Source organism: Ahaetulla prasina, chromosome 2 (assembly GCF_028640845.1).
Source record: "Ahaetulla prasina isolate Xishuangbanna chromosome 2, ASM2864084v1, whole genome shotgun sequence".
Taxonomy (NCBI): domain Eukaryota; kingdom Metazoa; phylum Chordata; class Lepidosauria; order Squamata; family Colubridae; genus Ahaetulla; species Ahaetulla prasina.
Window position 1 is genome coordinate 198,899,489 of NC_080540.1, and position 21,022 is coordinate 198,920,510.

General features: G+C 39.6%; 1 protein-coding gene across 1 annotated transcript in view; it reads left to right on the forward strand.

The window, feature by feature from the left end:
- The window catches only part of FRMPD1 (FERM and PDZ domain containing 1), a 52,169-nt gene that overhangs the window by 12,784 nt on the left and 18,363 nt on the right, over nt 1-21,022 (forward strand). Inside the window, exons 2-7 of the mRNA XM_058169994.1 lie at nt 329-418; nt 4,095-4,252; nt 5,392-5,494; nt 9,136-9,181; nt 16,181-16,288; nt 20,444-20,539. Of these exons, the coding sequence (XP_058025977.1) occupies nt 333-418; nt 4,095-4,252; nt 5,392-5,494; nt 9,136-9,181; nt 16,181-16,288; nt 20,444-20,539 (597 nt within the window). The 5' untranslated portion in view covers nt 329-332. The remainder of the gene's footprint in view (nt 1-328; nt 419-4,094; nt 4,253-5,391; nt 5,495-9,135; nt 9,182-16,180; nt 16,289-20,443; nt 20,540-21,022) is intronic.

Here is a 21,022-nt window from a genome sequence, read left to right on the forward strand (position 1 = left end):
AATCTACTGTTTGGCTTTCAGAACTAAGAAAAGCATACATATTTAGGCTGCAAAGTTATCTGAGAATATTAATTCAGGAGGACTTTTTACTATATGACTTTGTTATTACACTGTTATGTCTAATAAATTACTGTATGTTCCTTAATAGCATTTTGGATGTGCTTGTCTAAGTAATTTAAACATGAGTATTTGAAGAGACTCTAATCCAGCCATATAAATTGGAGGACTCCTAGGAAGGAGGAGAAGGAGGAGATGCTGGGAGTTGGCTGAATAACTCAATAAATGTAGTTAATAAATACATAAAATGTTTTTTTCCCCTCTGCCATAGGTAAATGGAAGATCTAGAAACACACAAAGCACGCAGGATAGAGCAGATGGTAGCAAAATGGCTGCGTCGATCACGAGATAATTCAGCCAGGTATGTATTTTAATGTAATATTATTAGATGGACCAGTAGAGTGTTTTCATTGTGTATGAGATGTTGTTCGGTAGCTTCGTAGTTTTGTTGAGATCTGATCTTGCCACCAAAGCTCAGCTGTTTGCAGTGAGGAAGGCTTATGTGGCTTAGGCTGATCCTTCTCCTCTCTCCTAAGTCAAGTAAAATACCATAGCAAACTTTTGGACTATACTATGTACTCTGACCATGATTACTCCTGAAGGTCCAAAGACTACAAAAGTCCAAGACTGCAACTGTTGTAGCATATCAATATGCTCTCAGTGCAGGGGTTAAATCCAGCAGGTTCTAACAGGTTCTGGAGAACCGGTAGCGGAAATTTTGAGTAGTTCAGAGAACTGGCAAATACCACCTCTGGCTAGCCTCAGAGTGGGATGGGAATGGAGATTTTGCAATATCCTTCCCCAGGAGTAGGAAGGGAATGGGGATTTTGCAGTATCCTTCCCCTGCCATGCCCACTAAGCCACGCCCACAGAACCAGTAGGGAAAAATTTTGAATTTCACCCCTGTCTTAATGCCACCCCAAGTGCAGAGAAAACATATCAATGTTGGCATTAGTTTTTAGTACCAGGTCAAAGTCTTGGCCTTAGCTACGAATGTAGGGTGGGATGCCAGTATTGAAATAATTAAAACCAAAAGAGGAAAATAAAGCAGAAATGAAAGCATTGTTTCACAGCAGTCTGCAAAAGAAAAACCATATACAAATTTAACCTGGAGGGGAGGAGGAAATTTAGAGTTAGGATGATTGGCATCCTTGCTAACCAACTATTATGGTAGATTTATTAGGCAACGCTTGAGCCAACATCAGGGAACGAGAGTTCCTGACCCCCATTTTGCAGCTACCTTGTTATTTTTTTTTTTAAAAAATATTTTCTGGCACCAAGAACCAAAAAGAGCAGGGCAATGAAGTAATTGCATCACCAGAGGGGACAAGATGGAAATTGAACTGCATTTCCCACTTTTTTTTTTTTTAGCTAAGCCTGTCCAGAACTGGTGGAGACTTAACATACCTCTTTGATTTGATTTCCCACTGAACGTTGGTGGGAAACTCTGCCCTTATCAAACAAGTGAGAGGGCAATCTTGAGAGGAGAGAAGGCAAGGAGCTGCAAAAAAAAAAAGCTTGCAGGCCACTGGTAGCTTTTTTTTTGTTTACATTTATACCCCGCCCTTCTCCGAAGACTCAGGGCGGCTTACAGTGTATAAGGCAATAGTCTCATTCTATTTGTATATTTTTACAAAGTCAACTTATTGCCCCCCCAACAATCTGGGCCCTCATTTTACCTACCTTATAAAGGATGGAAGGCTGAGTCAACCTTGGGCCGGGCTCGAACCTGCAGTAATTGCAGGCTACTGTGTTCTTAATAACAGGCTTTACCAGCGTGAGCTAAACCGGCCCTATTCTTGCTGTTGGGTTTTTTGTTGTTGTTGTTGTTTTTTACAAAGGTCCATTTGAGGGTAGTGTGAAAATTGCCAGATTCTCCCATCAAGATTTGCTTCTCAGACCAAATGTGTATTCAGAACCCAGTCATGAGTCTTTGGGTATCCTTCTTTTCTTTGTTAGCTTCTCCAGATATTGAAGGGTTGCAAATTTGGGTTTTGGAAAAACAAAACAATCCCATTGCAACTCTGGTGGCTTTTGTTAATATCTACCAGCTCTCCACCATGACTTGAAAGTGGTCTCAGGGTCAGACTGTTCAGCAAGTATGGGAAAGTCAGGTAGTAGGATGATATTCTCTCTTCAGAAAAACTCAGACATATATCATACATCACACATTTCACAACTTACTCATGCATCACAACACAGATTAAAAGGAACAGGGCTTTGTTGCATGGTTGTGACCTCCATCTCAACTTTGGGCACTCCTGTAGCACAAAATAGGTTAGAACACTTTCTCATTTCTCACCAATTTTTGTGAGTCTATTTATTGTGGATAGGAGAAAATAGCATAGAAAAAAATCGCTTGGATTTAGGTTTACCACCCCTGGCTACCTGTGAGAACGAATTATCATCCTGTGATCTGGAATGAACCTCTTGTAATGATTTTTTTTTTTTGCCAGATGCGCATTGCAGGGAATGACTTTAGGTTGCTGTAATCAGTAGGCAAGCTGTGCTAGAGGGAAACTGATGCAGCGTTATCTATCTTTTTTTATGAAAAATCCTCAGTAATTTCCAAGGAACCCGTAACCAACTTTTTCAGGATTAGAGAGACCACTTCACCATGCTTGCTGAAACACAAAATCCTCAAAAGTCATTCCAAACTTTGAACATCATGGCGCTCAGAAAGTACCATTGAATGTATCATTGAAAATCATTGACAAATGATTTTAAATTTATTAATTTTTAAACGGGGTTTTTAGTGTATGGTAAATTTTAATCCTCAGGCTAATTTAAATAAGTTTTTAAATTGTATTTTAACCTGTATATTGTATTGCTGGTTTTATCTTGCCTGTACACCGCCCTGAGTCCTTCGGGAGAAGGGCGGTATAAAAATCAAATAAATAAATAAAATAAATAAATAAATAAATATTTCCCTGTTTGTTGCACTGCAGAACAAATCTGTGAAAAAAAAATACCTTAATTTTGCCTTAATATAAATGTTATCAATTTTCTGATGGCCAATATGAATCCTTTGTGTGACTTTGGAAATTTTGTAGCTTTTCTGTGATAAATATCACAAAGGCAACAATGCTTCCATCCTGGGCTAGGGGATGGAAGCCCACTAATTTGGACACTATCTTTTACTGTAAATGCTATCTTAAACTTGGTTTATTTCTGTATAGTATTTACTGTAATTCCTTTTTGACTGAGATAGATCAAATTTTTAATAGAGTTGTTCCAAACTGTGGAATTGTTATCTTCAAAGCAAGTCAACATTTCAGCCCTGGAACATAACATCAAGACTATTCATGTTCAGTTCATGTCCACATGGATTTTCCACTTGGTTAGGAACTCCATTGTGTAACTATTCTACTCACATCAAGTGACCTTACGCAGAAAGAGCTGTCCATGCGCAGCCTCTTTGCTGAATATATGACTATCCGGCTAAACTGGCCTTCACATTTAAATGTGCATGCTAACATTTATTTATTCATTAGATCCATAGAGCTGCTCAATTCACCTAGCCATTCTTGCTGCCTTACAATTTACAGAAACATGAAAACAATGAAATAGAAATGGGATGCTGTAATATATAATATAACAAACATTTGGAACAGAGAAAAAGAAAATAGAATAACAATAGCGTAATGGAGAAACAGAAATGACAATAAGAAAAGGATTAACTGAGGCCAACCCACGCATATTTTAGTCAAGATCTCTCTCTGTATATGTATTATGGAACAAAGATTGAGCATCAGTATTACTTTTCAGCTTTATGGGTATCTTTTCTGGATCTGCCCAGTACTATTTAAAATATTTATCAGATTGTTACTTTCCACTTCATACATTTGACGATAAACACTGCAGCCACAATATACATCAGAGCATCTTTCTTGTTTACTGGCTTATGTTTATTTTCCTCAGTAGGTATGCACTGTTGTAAAGAACATCTCAAAAGCAAATGCTGAGATTTTAGGAATTGGGAAGCACTGGATATCTTTTTTTTTTTAACTGGCTTTTTTTCCACCCTAAATTTGCAGAGGGAGAGCATCAGTGAGTGATAGACCATCCAATGGCAGTAGGCAACCTGCAAGTCGTGTCAAACTCACAATGGATGTTCAAAAAGATGTGCTACGTGGACATTATGGCATTGAAGTTTCTCATAATTTCCCCCTTTTGATCACATCAGTTGCTGCAGGTAGAAAACAGTTTTCCCTTCTCACATTTTCCTCATGTTGAAAATTGTCTGGAGAAATACAAAGCTGTGGTATTAAAAAGAAAGATGTCTTAAAAACATGCTGATCTCTGACATTGTCTTGATCCCAAGCTAATATACATAGTCAGATAGTGAAAACTGGCTGAATCCAGGCTCTGGAATTTTTTGAAAGAACAGGGAGCTGGGCACAATACTGTCTCACCTGTTTCTTTCAGCTTGCCAGAAGGAAGCTGGTAGTCAGATCTTGCTGGGATGTCAATCTAAGCCAGGGGTCTGCAACCTTAAATACTCAAAGAGCCATTTGGACCCGTTTCCCACAGAAAAGAAAACACTGGGAGCCACAAAACTTGGGTGGGCATAGCCAACTCAATGTCACTCACTTCCACTAGTCACATGACCCCCACCCAGCCACGCCCACCCAGCTGGTCATTAGGGCAGAGAACCAGTTGTTAAAAAACACCAGGAGCCACAAAATCCTTTTGACATATCTCTCTCTCACCCTCCCTCCCTCCCTCTCCCCCCCCCCCCGTCTCCATCTCTCTGTATTTCTGTATGTCTCTTTCTCTCCCCCTCTCTATCTCTCTGTCTCTGCCCTGGCCGCTTCTCCATCCCCCTCCATCGCCCTTACCTTTTTAAGCCAGGCGAGGAGTGGCTGGGAGGGGAGGGCGAGGGGTAGGGCCAGCCAGTGGTGGGATCACCTGACAGGGAGCCACAGCAGAGGGCCCAAAGAGCCGCATGCGGCTCCGGAGCCACAGGTTACTGACCGCTGATCTAAGCAGATGCCAGTGTTGCCAGCCCTCAAATGCCTCACGTCAGTCAGGAATGGACAGCAAAATAGCATGTGGAACAACAGAATGTGGTGGAAGACTGTATTGAGAAGGGGACTGTCCTTCCTGCCATTCTTCTGCTAGAAAGGGCAGTGTGGGCTTGTTGAATGGTGCCTTTCAATAATTTGGATTCAAATTTCCAAGTTGTAGGCAAGCAATGCCAGGTCATCTTACATGGCTTCGGTTTCTTTACATACGCACACGCATACCAGCGCACATTTGTTTGTTTGTTTTGGGGTGATGCTGTAAACAAGAAATACCAAATATCCCGCTGACAAGGTTGATGTTTTGCAGGCAGCACTGCTGATGGGAAGCTTCTGCCAGGGGATCGCATCCTCGCAATAAACAGCGACGCAACGGAAGACCTTACTGGTGAACAAGCAGCTGCTCTTTTAAGGTGCAGTATGGGAGTCTGCTGCCTCAGGGCAAAGGGGAATGGCTAAACTTCACTCCAGTGGCAGACTTTCATGCCATGTCAGCTTGTGAGAGCTTCTCTTTCTCTCCTCTCTTCAGCTGAGCACTCCAGAAAACCATCCCCTACTTTGAAGCTGTTACGCTATACTCAAAGGCATTTTGGGTAGTTTGGTACAGGTAGTCCTCGACTTAGGACCATAATTGAGCCCAAAATTTCTGTTGTTAAGTGAAGTGTTTGTTAAATGAGTTTACGACCTTTCTTGCCACAGTTAAGTGAATCACTGCAGTTGATAAGCTAGTATCCCAATTGTTAAGTGAATCTGGCTTCCCCATTGACTTTGCTCATCAGAAGTTCACAAAAGGCGATCAAATGACCGTGGGACACAGCGACCGTCATAAGTATAAACCAGTTGCCAAGTATCTGAAGTTTGATCCCGTGATCATGGGGATGCTTCAAAGGTCGTAACTGTGAAAAACTTACAGTGCTGCTGTAACTTTGAACGGTCACTAAATGAACTGTTGTGAGTCGAGGGAAAAGGTATGCAGAGGGTGGTATTCAGCAGGTTCTGACCAGTTCTGGAGAACTGGCAGCGGAAATTTTGAGAACTGGTAAATACCACCTCTGACTGGCCCCGCCCCTGTATATTCTCTGCCTCCTGAGTCCCAGCTGAATGGGAACGAAATGGAGATTTTGCAGTAACCTTCCCCTGGAATGGGGTAGGAATAGAGATTTTACAGTGTCCTTCCCCTGCTATGCCCACAAAGCCACGCCCAAAGAACCGGTAGCAAAAAATGTTGAATCCCACATGGCAATAACATTGGGAGATAGGACGGAGAGCTGCGAACAGCCTGCTGAAGGTATTTCAGCCCTCCGAAGGAGGGAGGGCATGGGAAATGTTTCAGAAGGGACCCTCCCTGGTTTTCTGGAGAGTAAAAGGAAAGGAGAGGAGAAATACTTTTTAGTCTTGCAAAAATACGTTAATATAATCTTACAACAAAGATACAGCTAGTATTCCTGCTTGCGCTTCTTCTACTTTCTGAACTACCTTGCAGGGCTAACAGTTTCACAAGAAGTAATGCTATTCAAGAGAAAGTAGTTTAAAGCATCCTAACCTAACCAAAATAATTTGACAGATCTTTGAATACACAGAATTATAGTATGAAAACAGGAACATTCATTTTTCTTTGTGGTGTTTTGCAGTTATATGTGTATTTATTTATGTAGCATGTCATTGGGGTGCGTAGCACTCGTTTCCCATACTCGGGTGGATTTCAAAAATTTCTACTACTGGTTCTGTGGGTGTGGCTTGGTGGGGGTGGCATGGCTTGGTGGGGGTGGCTTGGTCGGTGTGGCAAGGGAAGGTTACTGCAAAATCCCCATTTCCTCCCGATCAGCTGGGACTTGGGAGGCAGAGAATAGATGGGGCAGGGCCAGTCAGAATTTTTGTGACCGGTTCTCCGAACTACTCAAAATTTCTGTTAGCGGTTCTCCAGAACTGGTCAGAACCTGCTGAAACCCACCTCTGCCCACACTGCCTTGAGACTGTTTGCAGTCTCAGCTTTGACCCAGGTGACATAACAGAAATCGAAATGGTGAAAATTAGGAAGCACTAACAAAGTTGGTGATGGTGAATGGGAATTAGTTAGCGTTTAAGTTGTAATAAATTAGGAATTCTTCACTGAAAAGGTACATTTTAAGAAACGATTTGTAGCACATGTAGAGGTATTCTGCAAGTATTCTAGGAAGCTGTTTTAAGTAAGGGAGAGGAAGGAAGAAAGGATGAAGCTGTTTGAAAGTAGAAGAACCTTGGATGGTGGTATTAAAAAACTAAAGTGGAGCTTATTTGGTTGGTGGAAAGAGAAGAACTGGTTCATTGTGAAGTCAGAGCAAACAACCTGTACTAAATTATGGAATGAACAGAAAGACATTATAGCAATTTAAGGAGTATCATAGGACCAGAGCAGGGGTGAAATGCTACCGGTTTGGGTCGGTTCCCCCGAACAGGTAGTAAAAAATGCTACTAGTTCGCCAGAATCAGTAGTAAAAAAATGCTTAAAAAAGTAAAACAAAAGTTCCAGCGATCAGCTGTGCGACAATCAGCTGTGTGACAATTAGGTGAGATTTATGTTCGCTAGAAAGCAGTAAATCCTACTTTCTAGCAAATCTAAATCACACGGCACAGCTGTCGTCCCCTCCCCGCTGTTCTACTTACCTTTGCAGACTCAGAAAAGGCTTCTTAGCGCCTGCGGTGTGTATGCGCGCGAAGCGGTAACAGACTTTAAAGCATTTCATCCCTGGACCAGAGCAATGAGAATCGAACATGGTTTGGGCATGTGACTAGAGCAATGTGAGATCAGAGAGGAAAAAAATAATTTAGGCAAATTTAGTTTAGGCAAGAGGTGATTATGAAGGTATTGGGCTGAAGTATTTCTGGAAGAACTTTTAAAGTATTATTAAAAGGAAAGTGGTATAATTTGATTATATAATGTAATATGGAGGCATCAAATGATTAATGCAAAAGTACCAATATGTACAACATATTGCCGTTGAATACAAAGAGTAAAGAGGAGATGGCAAGATGTTATCTCTAATACATATTATGTATGAGATTGGTAGCTACTTCTAGGCTAAATACAGGTAGTCCTCAATTTACAACCATAATTGAGCCTAAAAGTTACATTGCTAAGTGAGAAATTTGTTAAGTGAGTTTTGCCCCGTTTTACAACTTTTCTTGCCACATTTGTTAAGTGAATCACTGCAGTTGTTGAATCAGTAAAATGGTTGTTCAATGAATCTGGTTTCCCCATTAACTTTGGTTGTCAGAAGGTTGCAAAAGGGGATTACACGACCCCAGGACACTGCAACCGTCCTACCTGTGAGTCAGTTGTCAAGCATCTGAATGTCCATGGGGATGCTACAATAGTCATAAGTGTGAAAAATGGTCATAAATCACTTTTTTCAATTCTGTTGTAACTTCGAACGGTCACTAAATGAGCTGCTGTAAGTCGAGGACTACCTGTATAGATGGAACTGAAGGAAATTGGGAAAAAAGGACAGAGTTGGAAATTATCTGTCTTTAAAGGTACAGGTAGTCCTCGACATACGACACAATTGAGCCCAACATTTCTGTTGCTGAGCGAGACCATTGTTAAGTAAATTTTGCCCCATTTTAGAACCTTTCTTGCCACCGTTGTTAAGTGAATCATGGCAGTTATTTAGTTAATAACACAGTTTTTAAGTGAATCTGGCTTGCCCATTGACTTTTCTTGTCAGAAGTTTACAAAAGGTGATCACATGACCCCAGGACACTGCAACCGTCATAAATATGAACCAGTTGCCAAGCGTCTGAATTTTGATCATGTGATCATGGAGATGCAACGGTCATAAATGTGGAAAACGGTCACAAGTCTCTTTTTTAAGTGCCGTTGTAACTTTGAACGGTCACTAAATGAACGGCTGTAAGTCGAGGACTACCTTTGTAGAAAATAATGCAGTTTTTTGGGGATTCATAGTGGTATCTTCAAATAAAGCCGTTTAGCAGGAAAAGGGTGGGGTATTCTCCTTGTTCCCCATCCTGTGTATTCACACTTGTGTTGTTTTATTTTATTATATTGTCTTAACAGGGAATCGCAAGGCACTCTCCAGTTTACAGTTCTGCGATGCACCTCGGTAAATTGCCCTCATGTACCACTGGTGTTTGAGTTACTCCTTGGAGGGTAAGGTTTGGCCTCCTGATGGGTATGCAAATGAGAATCACAAATACGAAGTTCCAGGAGGTAATCTTAGAGATACAAAGGGTGGGAAATATGCCCAGATAAGGGAATTGATGTATTAGGGCAGGGATGTCAAACTCACGTCGTCATGGCAGCGTCACAAGACGTATCGGGACTTTTCCCCCTTTGCAGGTGCGGGCGTGGCCAGCACGTGATGCAACCGGCCCAGAGGCCAGGAGTTTGACAGCTCTGTATTAGAGGATCCTTGGGCAAAGATAGTGAGATTCTTGCCAATAAAAGTGAGGTAAAGGTTTAAAGGATGGCCATGTTGACATCACTGGACCTTTGTCATCTAGTCTACAACAGCAAACAGAGTGTTGGATTTGGGTTCGAGCTATATATTACATGCAAATGTGCAGAGCAGGATGTTGTCAAATTGTTTAGATGGAGGAAAATTGATTTTTGGAGAGTAGACAGAAATTTAAAAAGTAAAAAAAAAAATAGTACCTGGCATAGGGTATACATATCCATGAGCTTTCGATGCATTATAGACCCACTCAAATCACTCTCAAAATATGTTTGGAGTAAAATAAAGCTTCAAAATGACAAATTTAAGGTCAATTCCCAATGACTTCATGTCTATGGTTGTTTACATAGATGATGGGTGGGTGGGTGGATAGATAGATGATAGATAGATAGATAGATAGATAGATAGATAGATAGATAGATAGATAGATAGATGATAGATAGATAGATAGATAGATAGATAGATAGATAGATAGATAGATAGATAGATAGATAGATAGATAGAAGCAAATACAAATAGATATAAAGTAAGAAAAAGAAAGCAAAGAGAAATAGAATAGAATTTATTGGCCAAGTGTGATTGGACACACAAGGAATTTGTCTTGGTGCATATGCTCTCAGTGTACATAAAAGAAAAGATACGTTCATCAAGGTACAACATTTACAACACAATTGATGATCAATATATCAATATAAATCATAAGGATTGCCAGCAACAAGTTATAGTCATACAGTCATAAGTGGAAAGAGATTGGTGATGGGAACTATGAAACGATTAATAGTAGTGCAGATTCAGTAAATAGTCTGACAGTGTTGAGGGAATTATTTGTTTAGCAGAGTGATGGCCTTCGGGAAAAAACTGTTCTTGTGTCTAGTTGTTCTGGTGTGCAGTGCTCTATAGCGTCGTTTTGAGGGTAGGAGTTGAAACAGTTTATGTCCAGGATGCGAGGGATCTGCAAATATTTTCACGGCTCTCTTCTTGATTCGTGCAGTATACAGGTCCTCAATGGAAGGCAAGTTGGTAGCAATTATTTTTTCTGCAGTTCTAATTATCCTCTGAAGTCTGTGTTTTTCTTGTTGGGTTGCAGAACCGAACCAGACAGTTATAGAGGTGCAAATGACAGACTCAATAATTCCTCTGTAGAACTGGATCAGCAGCTCCTTGGGCAGTTTGAGCTTACTGAGTTGGCGCAGAAAGAACATTCTTTGTTGTCCTTTTTTAATGATGTTTTGATGTTAGCTGTCCATTTGAGATCTTGCGATATGATAGAACCCAGAAATTTGAAGGTTTCTACTGTTGATACTGTGTTGTCAAGTATTGTGAGAGGTGGAAGTATGGAAGGGCTTTTCCTAAAATCTACCACCATTTCTACGGTTTTGAGTGTGTTCAGTTCCAGATTGTTTTGGTTGCACCACAAGGCTAGTCGTTCGACCTCTCGTCTATATGCGGATTCGTCATTGTCTCGAATGAGACCAATCACTGTTGTGTCATCTGCGAACTTCAGTAGCTTAACAAATGGATCATTGGAGATGCAGTCATTGGTATACAGAGAGAAGAGAAGTGGGAGAGCACACAGCCTTGGGGGCCCTGTGCTAATTGTACAGGTATTTGATGTGATCTTGCTTAGCTTCACCTGCTGCTTCCTGTTTGTTAGGAAGCTTGTGATCCACTTACAAGTCTGTTCCGGTACCTGTAGCTGGTTTAGCTTAGTTAGAAGAATGTCTGGAATGATGGTATTGAATGCTGAACTAAAGTCTACAAAAGGACCCTTGCATAGGTCTTTGGAGACTCAAGATGTTGTAGGATGTAGTGCAGAGCCATATTAACAGCATCATCTGTTGATCTATTTGCTCGGTATGCAAATTGCAAGGGTCTAAAAGCGGATTCGTGATGGTTTTCAGGTAGGAAAGCACTAGCCTTTCAAAGGTTTTCATGACTACAGATGTTAGAGCAACTGGTCTGTAGTCATTCAGTTCCTTGATGGTGGGCTTCTTCGGCACTGGGATGATGGTAGAGCGTTTGAAGCAAGAAGGAACATAGCACATCTCTAGTGATTTATTGAAAATATGGGTGAAGATGGGGGCCAATTGGTCAGCACAGACTTTTAAGCAAGAAGGAGTTATCTTGTCTGGGCCTGGCGCTTTTCCTGGCTTTTGTCTGTGAAATAGGTCCTGCACTTCCTTTTCTGTGATCACTAGGGGTTGTGAACCCAATGAAATGGGGTCAGTTGTAGGAGGCTTGGCTGTTGTTGCTGTGTCTGAGATGGGGGTTGTGGAGATAGGTGGCTGTAGTTTCCTTTCAAACCTGCAGTAAAACTCATTCAGGTCATCTGCCAGTTGTTGATTAGTTGTTGATTAGAAAGCAAAAAGTGTAAGAAAGGAAAAAAAATTAAGCTAAAAAATATATAAAAGAAAGAAAAAAGAAAAGTGACTTCTGATATTCTTCATAGCAGATATAAGGAGAATTATATTTTAATATCTCTCTCTTTCTAAAATTACATCATAATACTCTTCTTTCTATAATCTATCCCATGTAATCATCACAAGTTCACTTTTTTTTCATTTCCGTACAAAAAAAATGAAAATGTTTTTAAATAATGCTATGAAATTTTTTTTAAAGTCAATTAAATTAAAAAAAAAAGGAAAATGCTTCAATATCGGACAAAACCCCTACCGTCCACCATGAAAACTGGAACGCCCAATAGTGGGCAGTAGGGACCAGGTTGACTACCACTGGTTTAACCTATAGCTTTTGGATTTCATTGCAGCCCCCAATATAAATGCTAATCAGCTCAGATTCTGCTTACGTTTTTGAGATCACCCAAGATCAGTTAGGTAATCTTACCCATCTGGGTAAAAGCTACTGTATTAAAAATTTTAGCTGAATCCAGTTCAGATTCTTGTAACAATGAAATGTTGGTAGTATATATTTGATGCACCAAGACAAATTCCTTGTGTGTCCAATCACACTTGGCCAATAAAATTCTATTCTATTCTATTCTATTCTATTCTATTCTATTCTATTCTATTCTATTCTATTCTATTCTATTCTATTACATTGCAATCAATTGCTTTGTATACATCCAATGAATTTTTATTCCTTCCAGCTATTCTTCAATGCTACTGCCCTATGCATAGCTATTGGCTCCATTGATCTCAATGGCTTACAAAAGAACATACTTACACTGTACTGTAATCACACTACATCTGCAAATTCTGAAAATATCATTTTTGCTGCCACAATAGAACTTTTCTTTTTTTCCCCACAGTGGTCTATCTTTGAAATTGACCCTGCTTAGCTTTCTAGCCCAAACAAGACTGGCTAGATATTGCCTCTTACAAGTCCAAATATACAGTATGTATTTATGCCTGCATTTAAAGCCATCCAGGAAACATGAATGATGGGAAGAAAAATATGAATTTGTAGTAGGTAAATATAATTGGAAAGGCCAACTGCAGTCCATCCCAACACCTTCTTCCAGAAGCAACTTTCCTTTATATGAACATGCTTTTAAACTAACATTTATAGGCATTGGTATTCTATAATTTGAGGGCTCCTGTATAATGCTGGAGTCCCCGTTCAAACAATCAATGACTTGAGTGCCATCATACAGACATACAAAGTCGCTCTCTTATAGACAGTTAAACAATCCATCTTGCTCAGGATTGTTCCCCAAGGATAGGCAACTTTACTGCCATCAGTTCATGATGAGATCCCATCACCAAAAACTTCTGTGTGTTGGGTCAGCAAAGAATTGAAAATTAAGAAGCAAAATAAGTACACTAAGAATGCACTTTTTTGAGGGTTTTTTAAAAAAAATAATCCAAACATCCTAATATGGGAGGGAGAGGCAGGGAATTGTACTGCTGCCTTTTTCGGTAGGGCCATCACATCATCACCCTGCCCTTGTGGTCCTTGATAAGGAAAAGAAGCGTTGTCCTGGCTGCAGAAGGCTTGCTTGGCCCTGATCCATCCCAACAGTCACAAATCTCCAGGGCTTCTAACCTGCCACTCTAGATTCTTTGGAGCTGAAGATGTTACAGATAGAACTTGACAGCACGCCATGAAGCACTGCACTCAATCTTGCCTTTGCATGCAGATGTATCTGCGGGTAATAAAATACAAACCTATCCTGAAATTATTGGTAAACTAACATCGTCAGGGTGGATAGCACTTCACGGAGAATAATTCTGCCTTGAGGCAGTTTGCAGTCTCAACGTTGGCCCAGGTGACAAGAGAGAAATCAAAATGGTGAAAATTAGGAAGCACCAATCAAATTGGCGAGGTTGCAGGGGAATCAAGACTTAGTCACAGGCTCAGTTATAATAAATTGGGAAGGACATTAGTGGCAAACTCTTCACTGAAAACATGCATTTTGAGAAGACATTTGTAGCACATGTAGGGATATCTAGTAAATATTCTGGGAGGCTGTTTCAAGTAAGGGTGAAGAAGGAAGAAAGGATGAAAGGTTGTTTGAAAGTTAGAGAATCTTGGATGGTGGTATTAAAAAGTAAAGTTCATAAGCTGAAACTTACTTGGTTGGTGGAAAGAGAAGAACTGGTTGGTCAATGTATCTATGGGTAATAAAATGCAAACCTATTCTGAACTTGTTGGTAAACTAATGGTGGTAAAATAAAACCTGTTTTCTGTTTACTCCGATGGGTTGTATGGGGTTGACAGGAGTTCTGAGCTGTTTGGGGCATGTGTGAAACCCAACTGCTTGGAACTAGATCTCCTTCTCTGTACACTTGAACCATTTTTGCATTTATTTCTTAGACCTGTTAATTCAGCGATTGAATGATTCCGGGATGTTTCCTTTCTCTCCTGATGTTTTAATATATTTAATTGCAATTAAAAATTTACTACCAGCCCTAACTCAGGAAATACATGCATTAAAGGATGATAGAAATTGAGAAGACATTGAGAATTGGCATCACAATATGTTCATCAATATTTGTGGTGGGATGCAGCAAAAGTTCAATTTGTTTCCGGAGAATCCTATCAAAGCAGGTTTGTTTAGTTTAAGGGTGCTGAAAACCACTTCAATGAAGAGACATGAAAGAAACCGATAAATGCACAGTGTTGACAGTAATCAGAGTGTCTTCCCCCCTAACTAAGACAATGCAGGAATTCAGGGTCTGGTGATGAGTTGAATGGTGGAAGATGATATACATCTTCACTCAGCACACAGTTACAAAAAACAGATTACGCTGGCTTGTCTTCACTTAACATACAGTAAAACTTTGTCTACCACAAGGCAGTGTTGATGGCCACTAAATAACTGTCACTGTGATAGCAATTAGTCATGACAATTAAGAAATTCCACCTTTAGAAACATACCACTTGTTATAAACAGGCCTTCCAACTCCTACTACCTTCCAGAGGTTTTATGTCACCCTAACCCAGGGGGGGCCAAACTCGTGGCGTCACGTTGCCATCATGTGACTTTTCACAACATTTTTCCCTTCGCCGAGCTGGGGTGGGCGTGGTCTGCGCGTGACGCATCCGGCCCATGGGCCGCCAGTTTGACACCCCTGCCCTAACCCATCCCATTCATTCATTTCAAGTTGGGATTGTTGAGAATTACAAGAGGTGCTCCACATTGAGAAGACTTGCTGCAAAGGCTAAATATGAGCTGTGTTTTGTTCGACTGTTGTTATAATGAAACTCATCAGTCCTGAGGATAAGGTTCTAGGAGTTGTGATCCTAGGCATCTAAAAATCGTCTTTAAGAAAGACTGCTCTAAGAATTTAGGTTGTACTCTTAGCTTTGCAATTCATGTTGATTGGGCTAACAGGAATTGTAACTTGGAAGGCAACAAATTAAGGAAGATGGTTGTGAAGAAATAGAAACCATGTCCCTCTTTTTCATGCTGCATTTGGGAACTTCAGAAGAAAAAGGCTGACTGCTCTTTAAAAATGCAGGAGATTGGGCCAGTGTTGCTGGGTAGAAGCCGCCATTAACATTTTTTGAGGACTTGAAATCCACTTTTCTTAACTATGCTGCCTATTTTAGGGCTTATGCTCTAGTTTTCACATGTTTACCCCAAGAAAAGACCATTAAACCATGCTGTTAGTTCCTGGTGGTTATTGTCTGTTGAAGAAGATGGGTGGTTCAGAAATGTGATAGATAGATAGATGATAGATATAAAATAAAAAAATAAAATAAAAAATACTAAAATGAAATAAAATATTCTAGGAGCTGGAATAGCATGGTGATCTGTAAACACTCTCATCTCCCACTTGGAAGGTTGAGAGGCCAATTGTTGGCAGTGGCAGATGTTTCTCTATCAGGGCACAAAGAGAAAATATTTGCTGCGAATTTGCATAGGTGTCAGGAAGAGCATCTGGCCGGTAAACGCTCAGCTCCATTCAGTCACCCTGACCCCACCCTGAAGCAAGGGATTACGGGGTTGTCAAAAGAAAAAAAAATATTCCAGGGGTTTCAAAAAAAAGAGGAAATGGTGGGAAGTTTCCAAATTACCCACCTTTTGTACCTGATGGTCCCTTGCTCTGAATCCAGCAAGCTTCTGGCCTTACTCTTCTTGTGATTCTGTGTCAATTTCTGTTGCGAGAAGGCATTAAGCGCTCTCAGAATTTGTTACCATGTTGTACAATAGTTTGCCAATCCAGTGCTTTTGTTTTTCAGGGTGGCCCTAAATCATCCTTTCTTACAGCAGAAAAAAGAGCCAGGCTAAAAACAAATCCTGTTAAAGTCCGTTTTGCGGAAGAGGTTGTTGTGAATGGACATAATCAGGTTTGTGTGAATGCTATTATTGCCAAGCCATATGGAATAGTTGGCTTTAAAATTTGACAGGTAGACCAAATTACATATTAAGCTAACTGCACTGGCTGAGATGAGCATGAAATGAAGACAACTTGGCCTTTTCACAACTGTTGTCCCCTCCAACTTAAATATATTTGGACTTTGTCAGATAGATCCATGGCTTCGAGGTAATTTGAACCCAGTAGGATGCCAATGAAAAATAAACAAAAATCATTCTTTCCTTGTTAGAAGGAAAAAGCTTGTTAAAAGTGTATGTTTCAACCTGAAACTGTAAGCATGTTGAAATCAAATTGTCCTTAGTATTCTTGGAAAAAGAAAAGGGAATGGAATGACAATGTTAACAGGGGGACGGGAGAGTCAAAAAAAAAAGTCAAAATGGTAGCCATGATCATGAATTGAAGCTCCAGGGGTTTTTTTTTACATGCACAATTCAATTGCGCAATCATAGAAGCCGACTTAAATTTTTGTAACCGCCTTTGCAAACATTCCTGATTTTTTTCTGTGTGTGGACATATTTTTATGTACACTGTTTCTCCTGCTGACAAACAATGTAATTGCAAAATTGTTAATCTAAAAAGTAAGGATCACCTGCATTTTTCCAAGTTTTGTTAAACTATAGTTTCCAGAACCTCTCATTATTGGCTAAGTTGACTGCTGTTGCTGGGATTTCAGAAATAATTGAGAGCCTCCCATTTCTGCATAGGGTATTAATAGAACCCTATGTGTTTTCCTCCATTCCTTTTCTGTTTACAAGCTTGTGAACAGTTTACTACAGGTTATACCTGGCAGAGATGAATAAAACCTTCCATTTTGCTTTCGCTTAGTTTCCCCTTTTTCAGTTAAGTTGACCTCAGTTTGAAGTTTTCACAAATAGTCTTATCCATTTTTGCATGCATCTTCTGGTAATATGCATGGACACATTTCTAGCACACATTTTTTATCTGCCGTTTTCTTTAATGCAGTCCATTTTCATATATCATGTCCACTGAGATAATGCACTTTTCTTCAAAATATTTAATATGCGTATTTTAAATTTGAAAGCTGGGTGGAAAAAATTCCAATTCCAATATTGCATAAATATCGCTGCCGTTCCAGTCACGTGTTTCCGGGAAAATGTGAAATCAGTAGTTTTGCATTACGATGTAAACCAGACCGATTGTTCTCCCATTTCTAATCACATTGCTCGCCGTCTAGCCTTTTTTCTTCGGCTCAGCCAAGGATTATGAGCTCATGGATATACAACAGGAGGGATTGTTTTACATAGAGGGATCTCTCTAAGTCCATCCACTCTATCCACGCAGGAAGATAACCTTCCCAGATACTTTATAGTACTTTTCCAAACGACACAGCAACCTTCGCAGGAGGGCCCATCACAGTATGGAATATTACAGCTGAAGTCAGATTTTTTTTTTGGAAAAATCCCAGAAGTGCTTTCACAGTGTTGGCCTGAAGGCATAAATTGTTGATGAGATGAAATGCTTTTAAACCTTACTTTTCCAAGGTAAGGTTTGTATATCACCCTGTGGCAATCCTCTGCATGGGTCATCTGAGGAATCTGGCTATGTAAATGATAATCTCCCTTCAGTCTGCTATGCTGCCTCATCATGGGTGGGAGGGAGGAGGTGATCCTGGGAGGAATGAGCAAAGAATAATGGGAGAATATACCACAAGTATATATAACCCCAGCGGGCTCACCAAGGCTTGAAGGTCATCCCAGCTGCCCAGCTAGAGCAAGCAGGCACCTATATTGGCTAGCAGCACATAGAAAGATATTGAAAGTTGATGTCAGCATTAATTCATAGTGTGTGAGAAAAGACAACGATGAATCACTTCCATATTTTGTCCCCAAAAAACCAAGGATTGAGACATGATACCAGACTCTATGGTCTCATCCTAAAACCCCAAAAACTTTAACCTAAGACTGTCTACTGTTGATCTCACCCCATTCCTAAGAGGTCTGTGAAGGGCGTGCATAAGAGCACCAGCATGCCTACCATTCCTGTCCTAATGTTCCCTTTAATTGTATTCACTTTATGTATTCAATTCATGTTTATACTTATATATATTACCTAATATGAACTCGACAAAATAAATAAATAAAATAAATATATAGTACAGGTAGTCCTTGACTTACGACCACGATTGAACCCAAAATTTCTGTTGCTAAGTGAGACATTTGTTAAGCGAATTTTGTCCCATTTTACGACCTTTCTTGCCACAGTTGTTAAGTGAATCACTGCAGTTGTTAACTTAGTGACATGGTTGTTAAGTGAATCACTGCAGTTGTTAACTTAGTGACATGGTTGTTAAGTGAATCAGGCTTCCCCGTTGATTTTGCTCATCAGAAGGTCACAAAAGGTGATTGTGTGACCTGGGACACTGCAATGTCATAAGTATGAGTCAGTTGCCAAGCATTCAAATTTTGATCACATGACCATGGGGATGTTGCAACAGTAGTAAGTGTGAAAAAAAAAGTATGAAAAACAGTAATAAGTGTGAAAAACACTTCCGGTGCCATTGTATCTTTCAATGATCACTAAGCAAACTGTTCTAAGTCGAGGAGTACCTGTAGTGAATGATGGGCCTCTTGGGTCAAAGGGCACCCAATATGTTACTGAAGAGCTGATTATGTTTGTCAAATGGCTAGAGTAGAGCCCTTTGGGAGTTGCCATGCAGAAAAAGAAAATCTAAAATTACAAAGATAAAATTACAGTGGGAACATGAAACAAACTCAATGCAGTGAAAAATAAATTAATTAACACATTGACATCTTAGGTATCAGCAAATTGAAATGGACTAGAATTTCAGTCAGAAGATATTAAAGCAGTGAATAGTTTCTGCCTTTTAAGATCAACTATCAACGGTAAAGGAACCAACAGTCCAGAAATATGACACAGACCAACATGTGGTAGGATAGCAGCGAAGGTTTTGGTAAAAGGCATTCAGATGCTATGATACATCTATACCCTTAACAATTAGAATCATACAGGACATGGTTTTTCTAGTGACACTCTACAGAAGTGAAAGTTGGACTTTGAAGAAAAAGGATAAAAAGAGTTATGACTTTTTTTGAAAGTTGCTGTTGGAGAAGACTCTTGAAAATAATTCCTTGTTTTTTGTTAGAGCTGTGCAAAATTAAAGGATAAGGTTATAGTGTGTTAAGATTCTGTGACATTTTTTTAAAGTGTTGTTTGAGCCATTCATGTGCTAGGAAGACATTCCTAAATTATGACCCTACCATTTAGAAGGTCAATCCTTTCTCCTGGAGAAGTTCATTATTCTTTGTGAAGGAATTTTGAAAAAGAACCTCTTTGGGGATCTTAAAACAATGTAAAATGTTGAGCTAAAAAAAAATCCTTTGGAATTGCAAAATTACCAACTACTCATATTTCATTAAGGCATATCCCTTCTTCAAAATCTTTAAACCAATGGAACTTGTGCAGATGAGGTTTCTCAGGGCTCTGGTCCCACTGGCAAGCAAAACAGACCATGACTGCTAACTTGAGAACTGGCTGAATTAATTGAATCCTGCCAATATAAAACAATAATAAAAAATAATGCTTTTATTCAATAATAAGTATAATAAACTCTATTCTGGATAAGATAATAAACCAAAGTATTGGGAGGATGGCTGGAATCTGGAAATCACAAAGAATTATCCTTTTTACTATCTCCAAAGCATGTGGTAATGCTTTAACTTTCCCACAAGGAGTCTACTTTATAGCACTAGAATTAAATTTAATCTTTTGATTTCTCTCACTTGCACCCAAGAGACAATAGAAGGCAAGCAACAGGAAGGCTACCTAATTCTTTACTTAACAGCATTTATTTCCTGCTCTGTAACTTCTAGCTGGCAGGCTTGCTCTATAGACAGTAAAATAAATGCTGAAAACTAAATATACAACAGCACTTCAACACGACAAAATGTTCTTTGAAATGTAAATGTTCCCAAACCTATTAAGCCTTGAAAGCCAGTAAGGGACTCCAGAGGAAATCCCCAGAATTAAGCAAACTTTACTTTCTGCTAAGAACTCCTTTTGTTCCTCAGTAAATTGCTCCATAGGTCAGACAGAATTTGAGAGTCAAACTTATTCATTGGATGCTGTTTTTTGTGTGTTTGTCTAGGGAAGTTCTCTTCTGTGTATGCCCAATGTTCTTAAAGTCTATTTAGAAAATGGGCAGACTAAAGCATTCAAGTTTGAAGCAAACACAACAGTCAAGGTATGTTTAAGTATAATATCATGATTAAATGTTGGATTAGGAACTCTCACTTAGCAATGGTGGCCATTGAGGAGTTGGGCTTGTGAATATTTCTCAAACTCTCCTCTATATTGCAAGATGTTTTGTTGAGAGAAATTGATTAAAATGAAAAGAGACATGTAATGCCCTTTAAACTCAATGATGAAAGCCAGAAGATGAAACAAGGCTGCAGCATCTACTACAATAATGAAAAACATATTGTGAGCAGGTAAAGTAACAAATCTGGTATATGATAGAAATTCTTGGACCCTCATGAACCAAACAACATATAGCAGTATTTTTGTTTGCGTCTTAAAAATAGAATAATAAAGCAATCAAATGGCCAACTTACCTCATCCATAATGCTGCCTGTATTTTTTAGCGCTCAAAAAGTTGGTTGGGACATGAATATGAGCCACATTTAGCCAAGTAGCATATTTTATTATAGCCTATGGTTAACGCCCT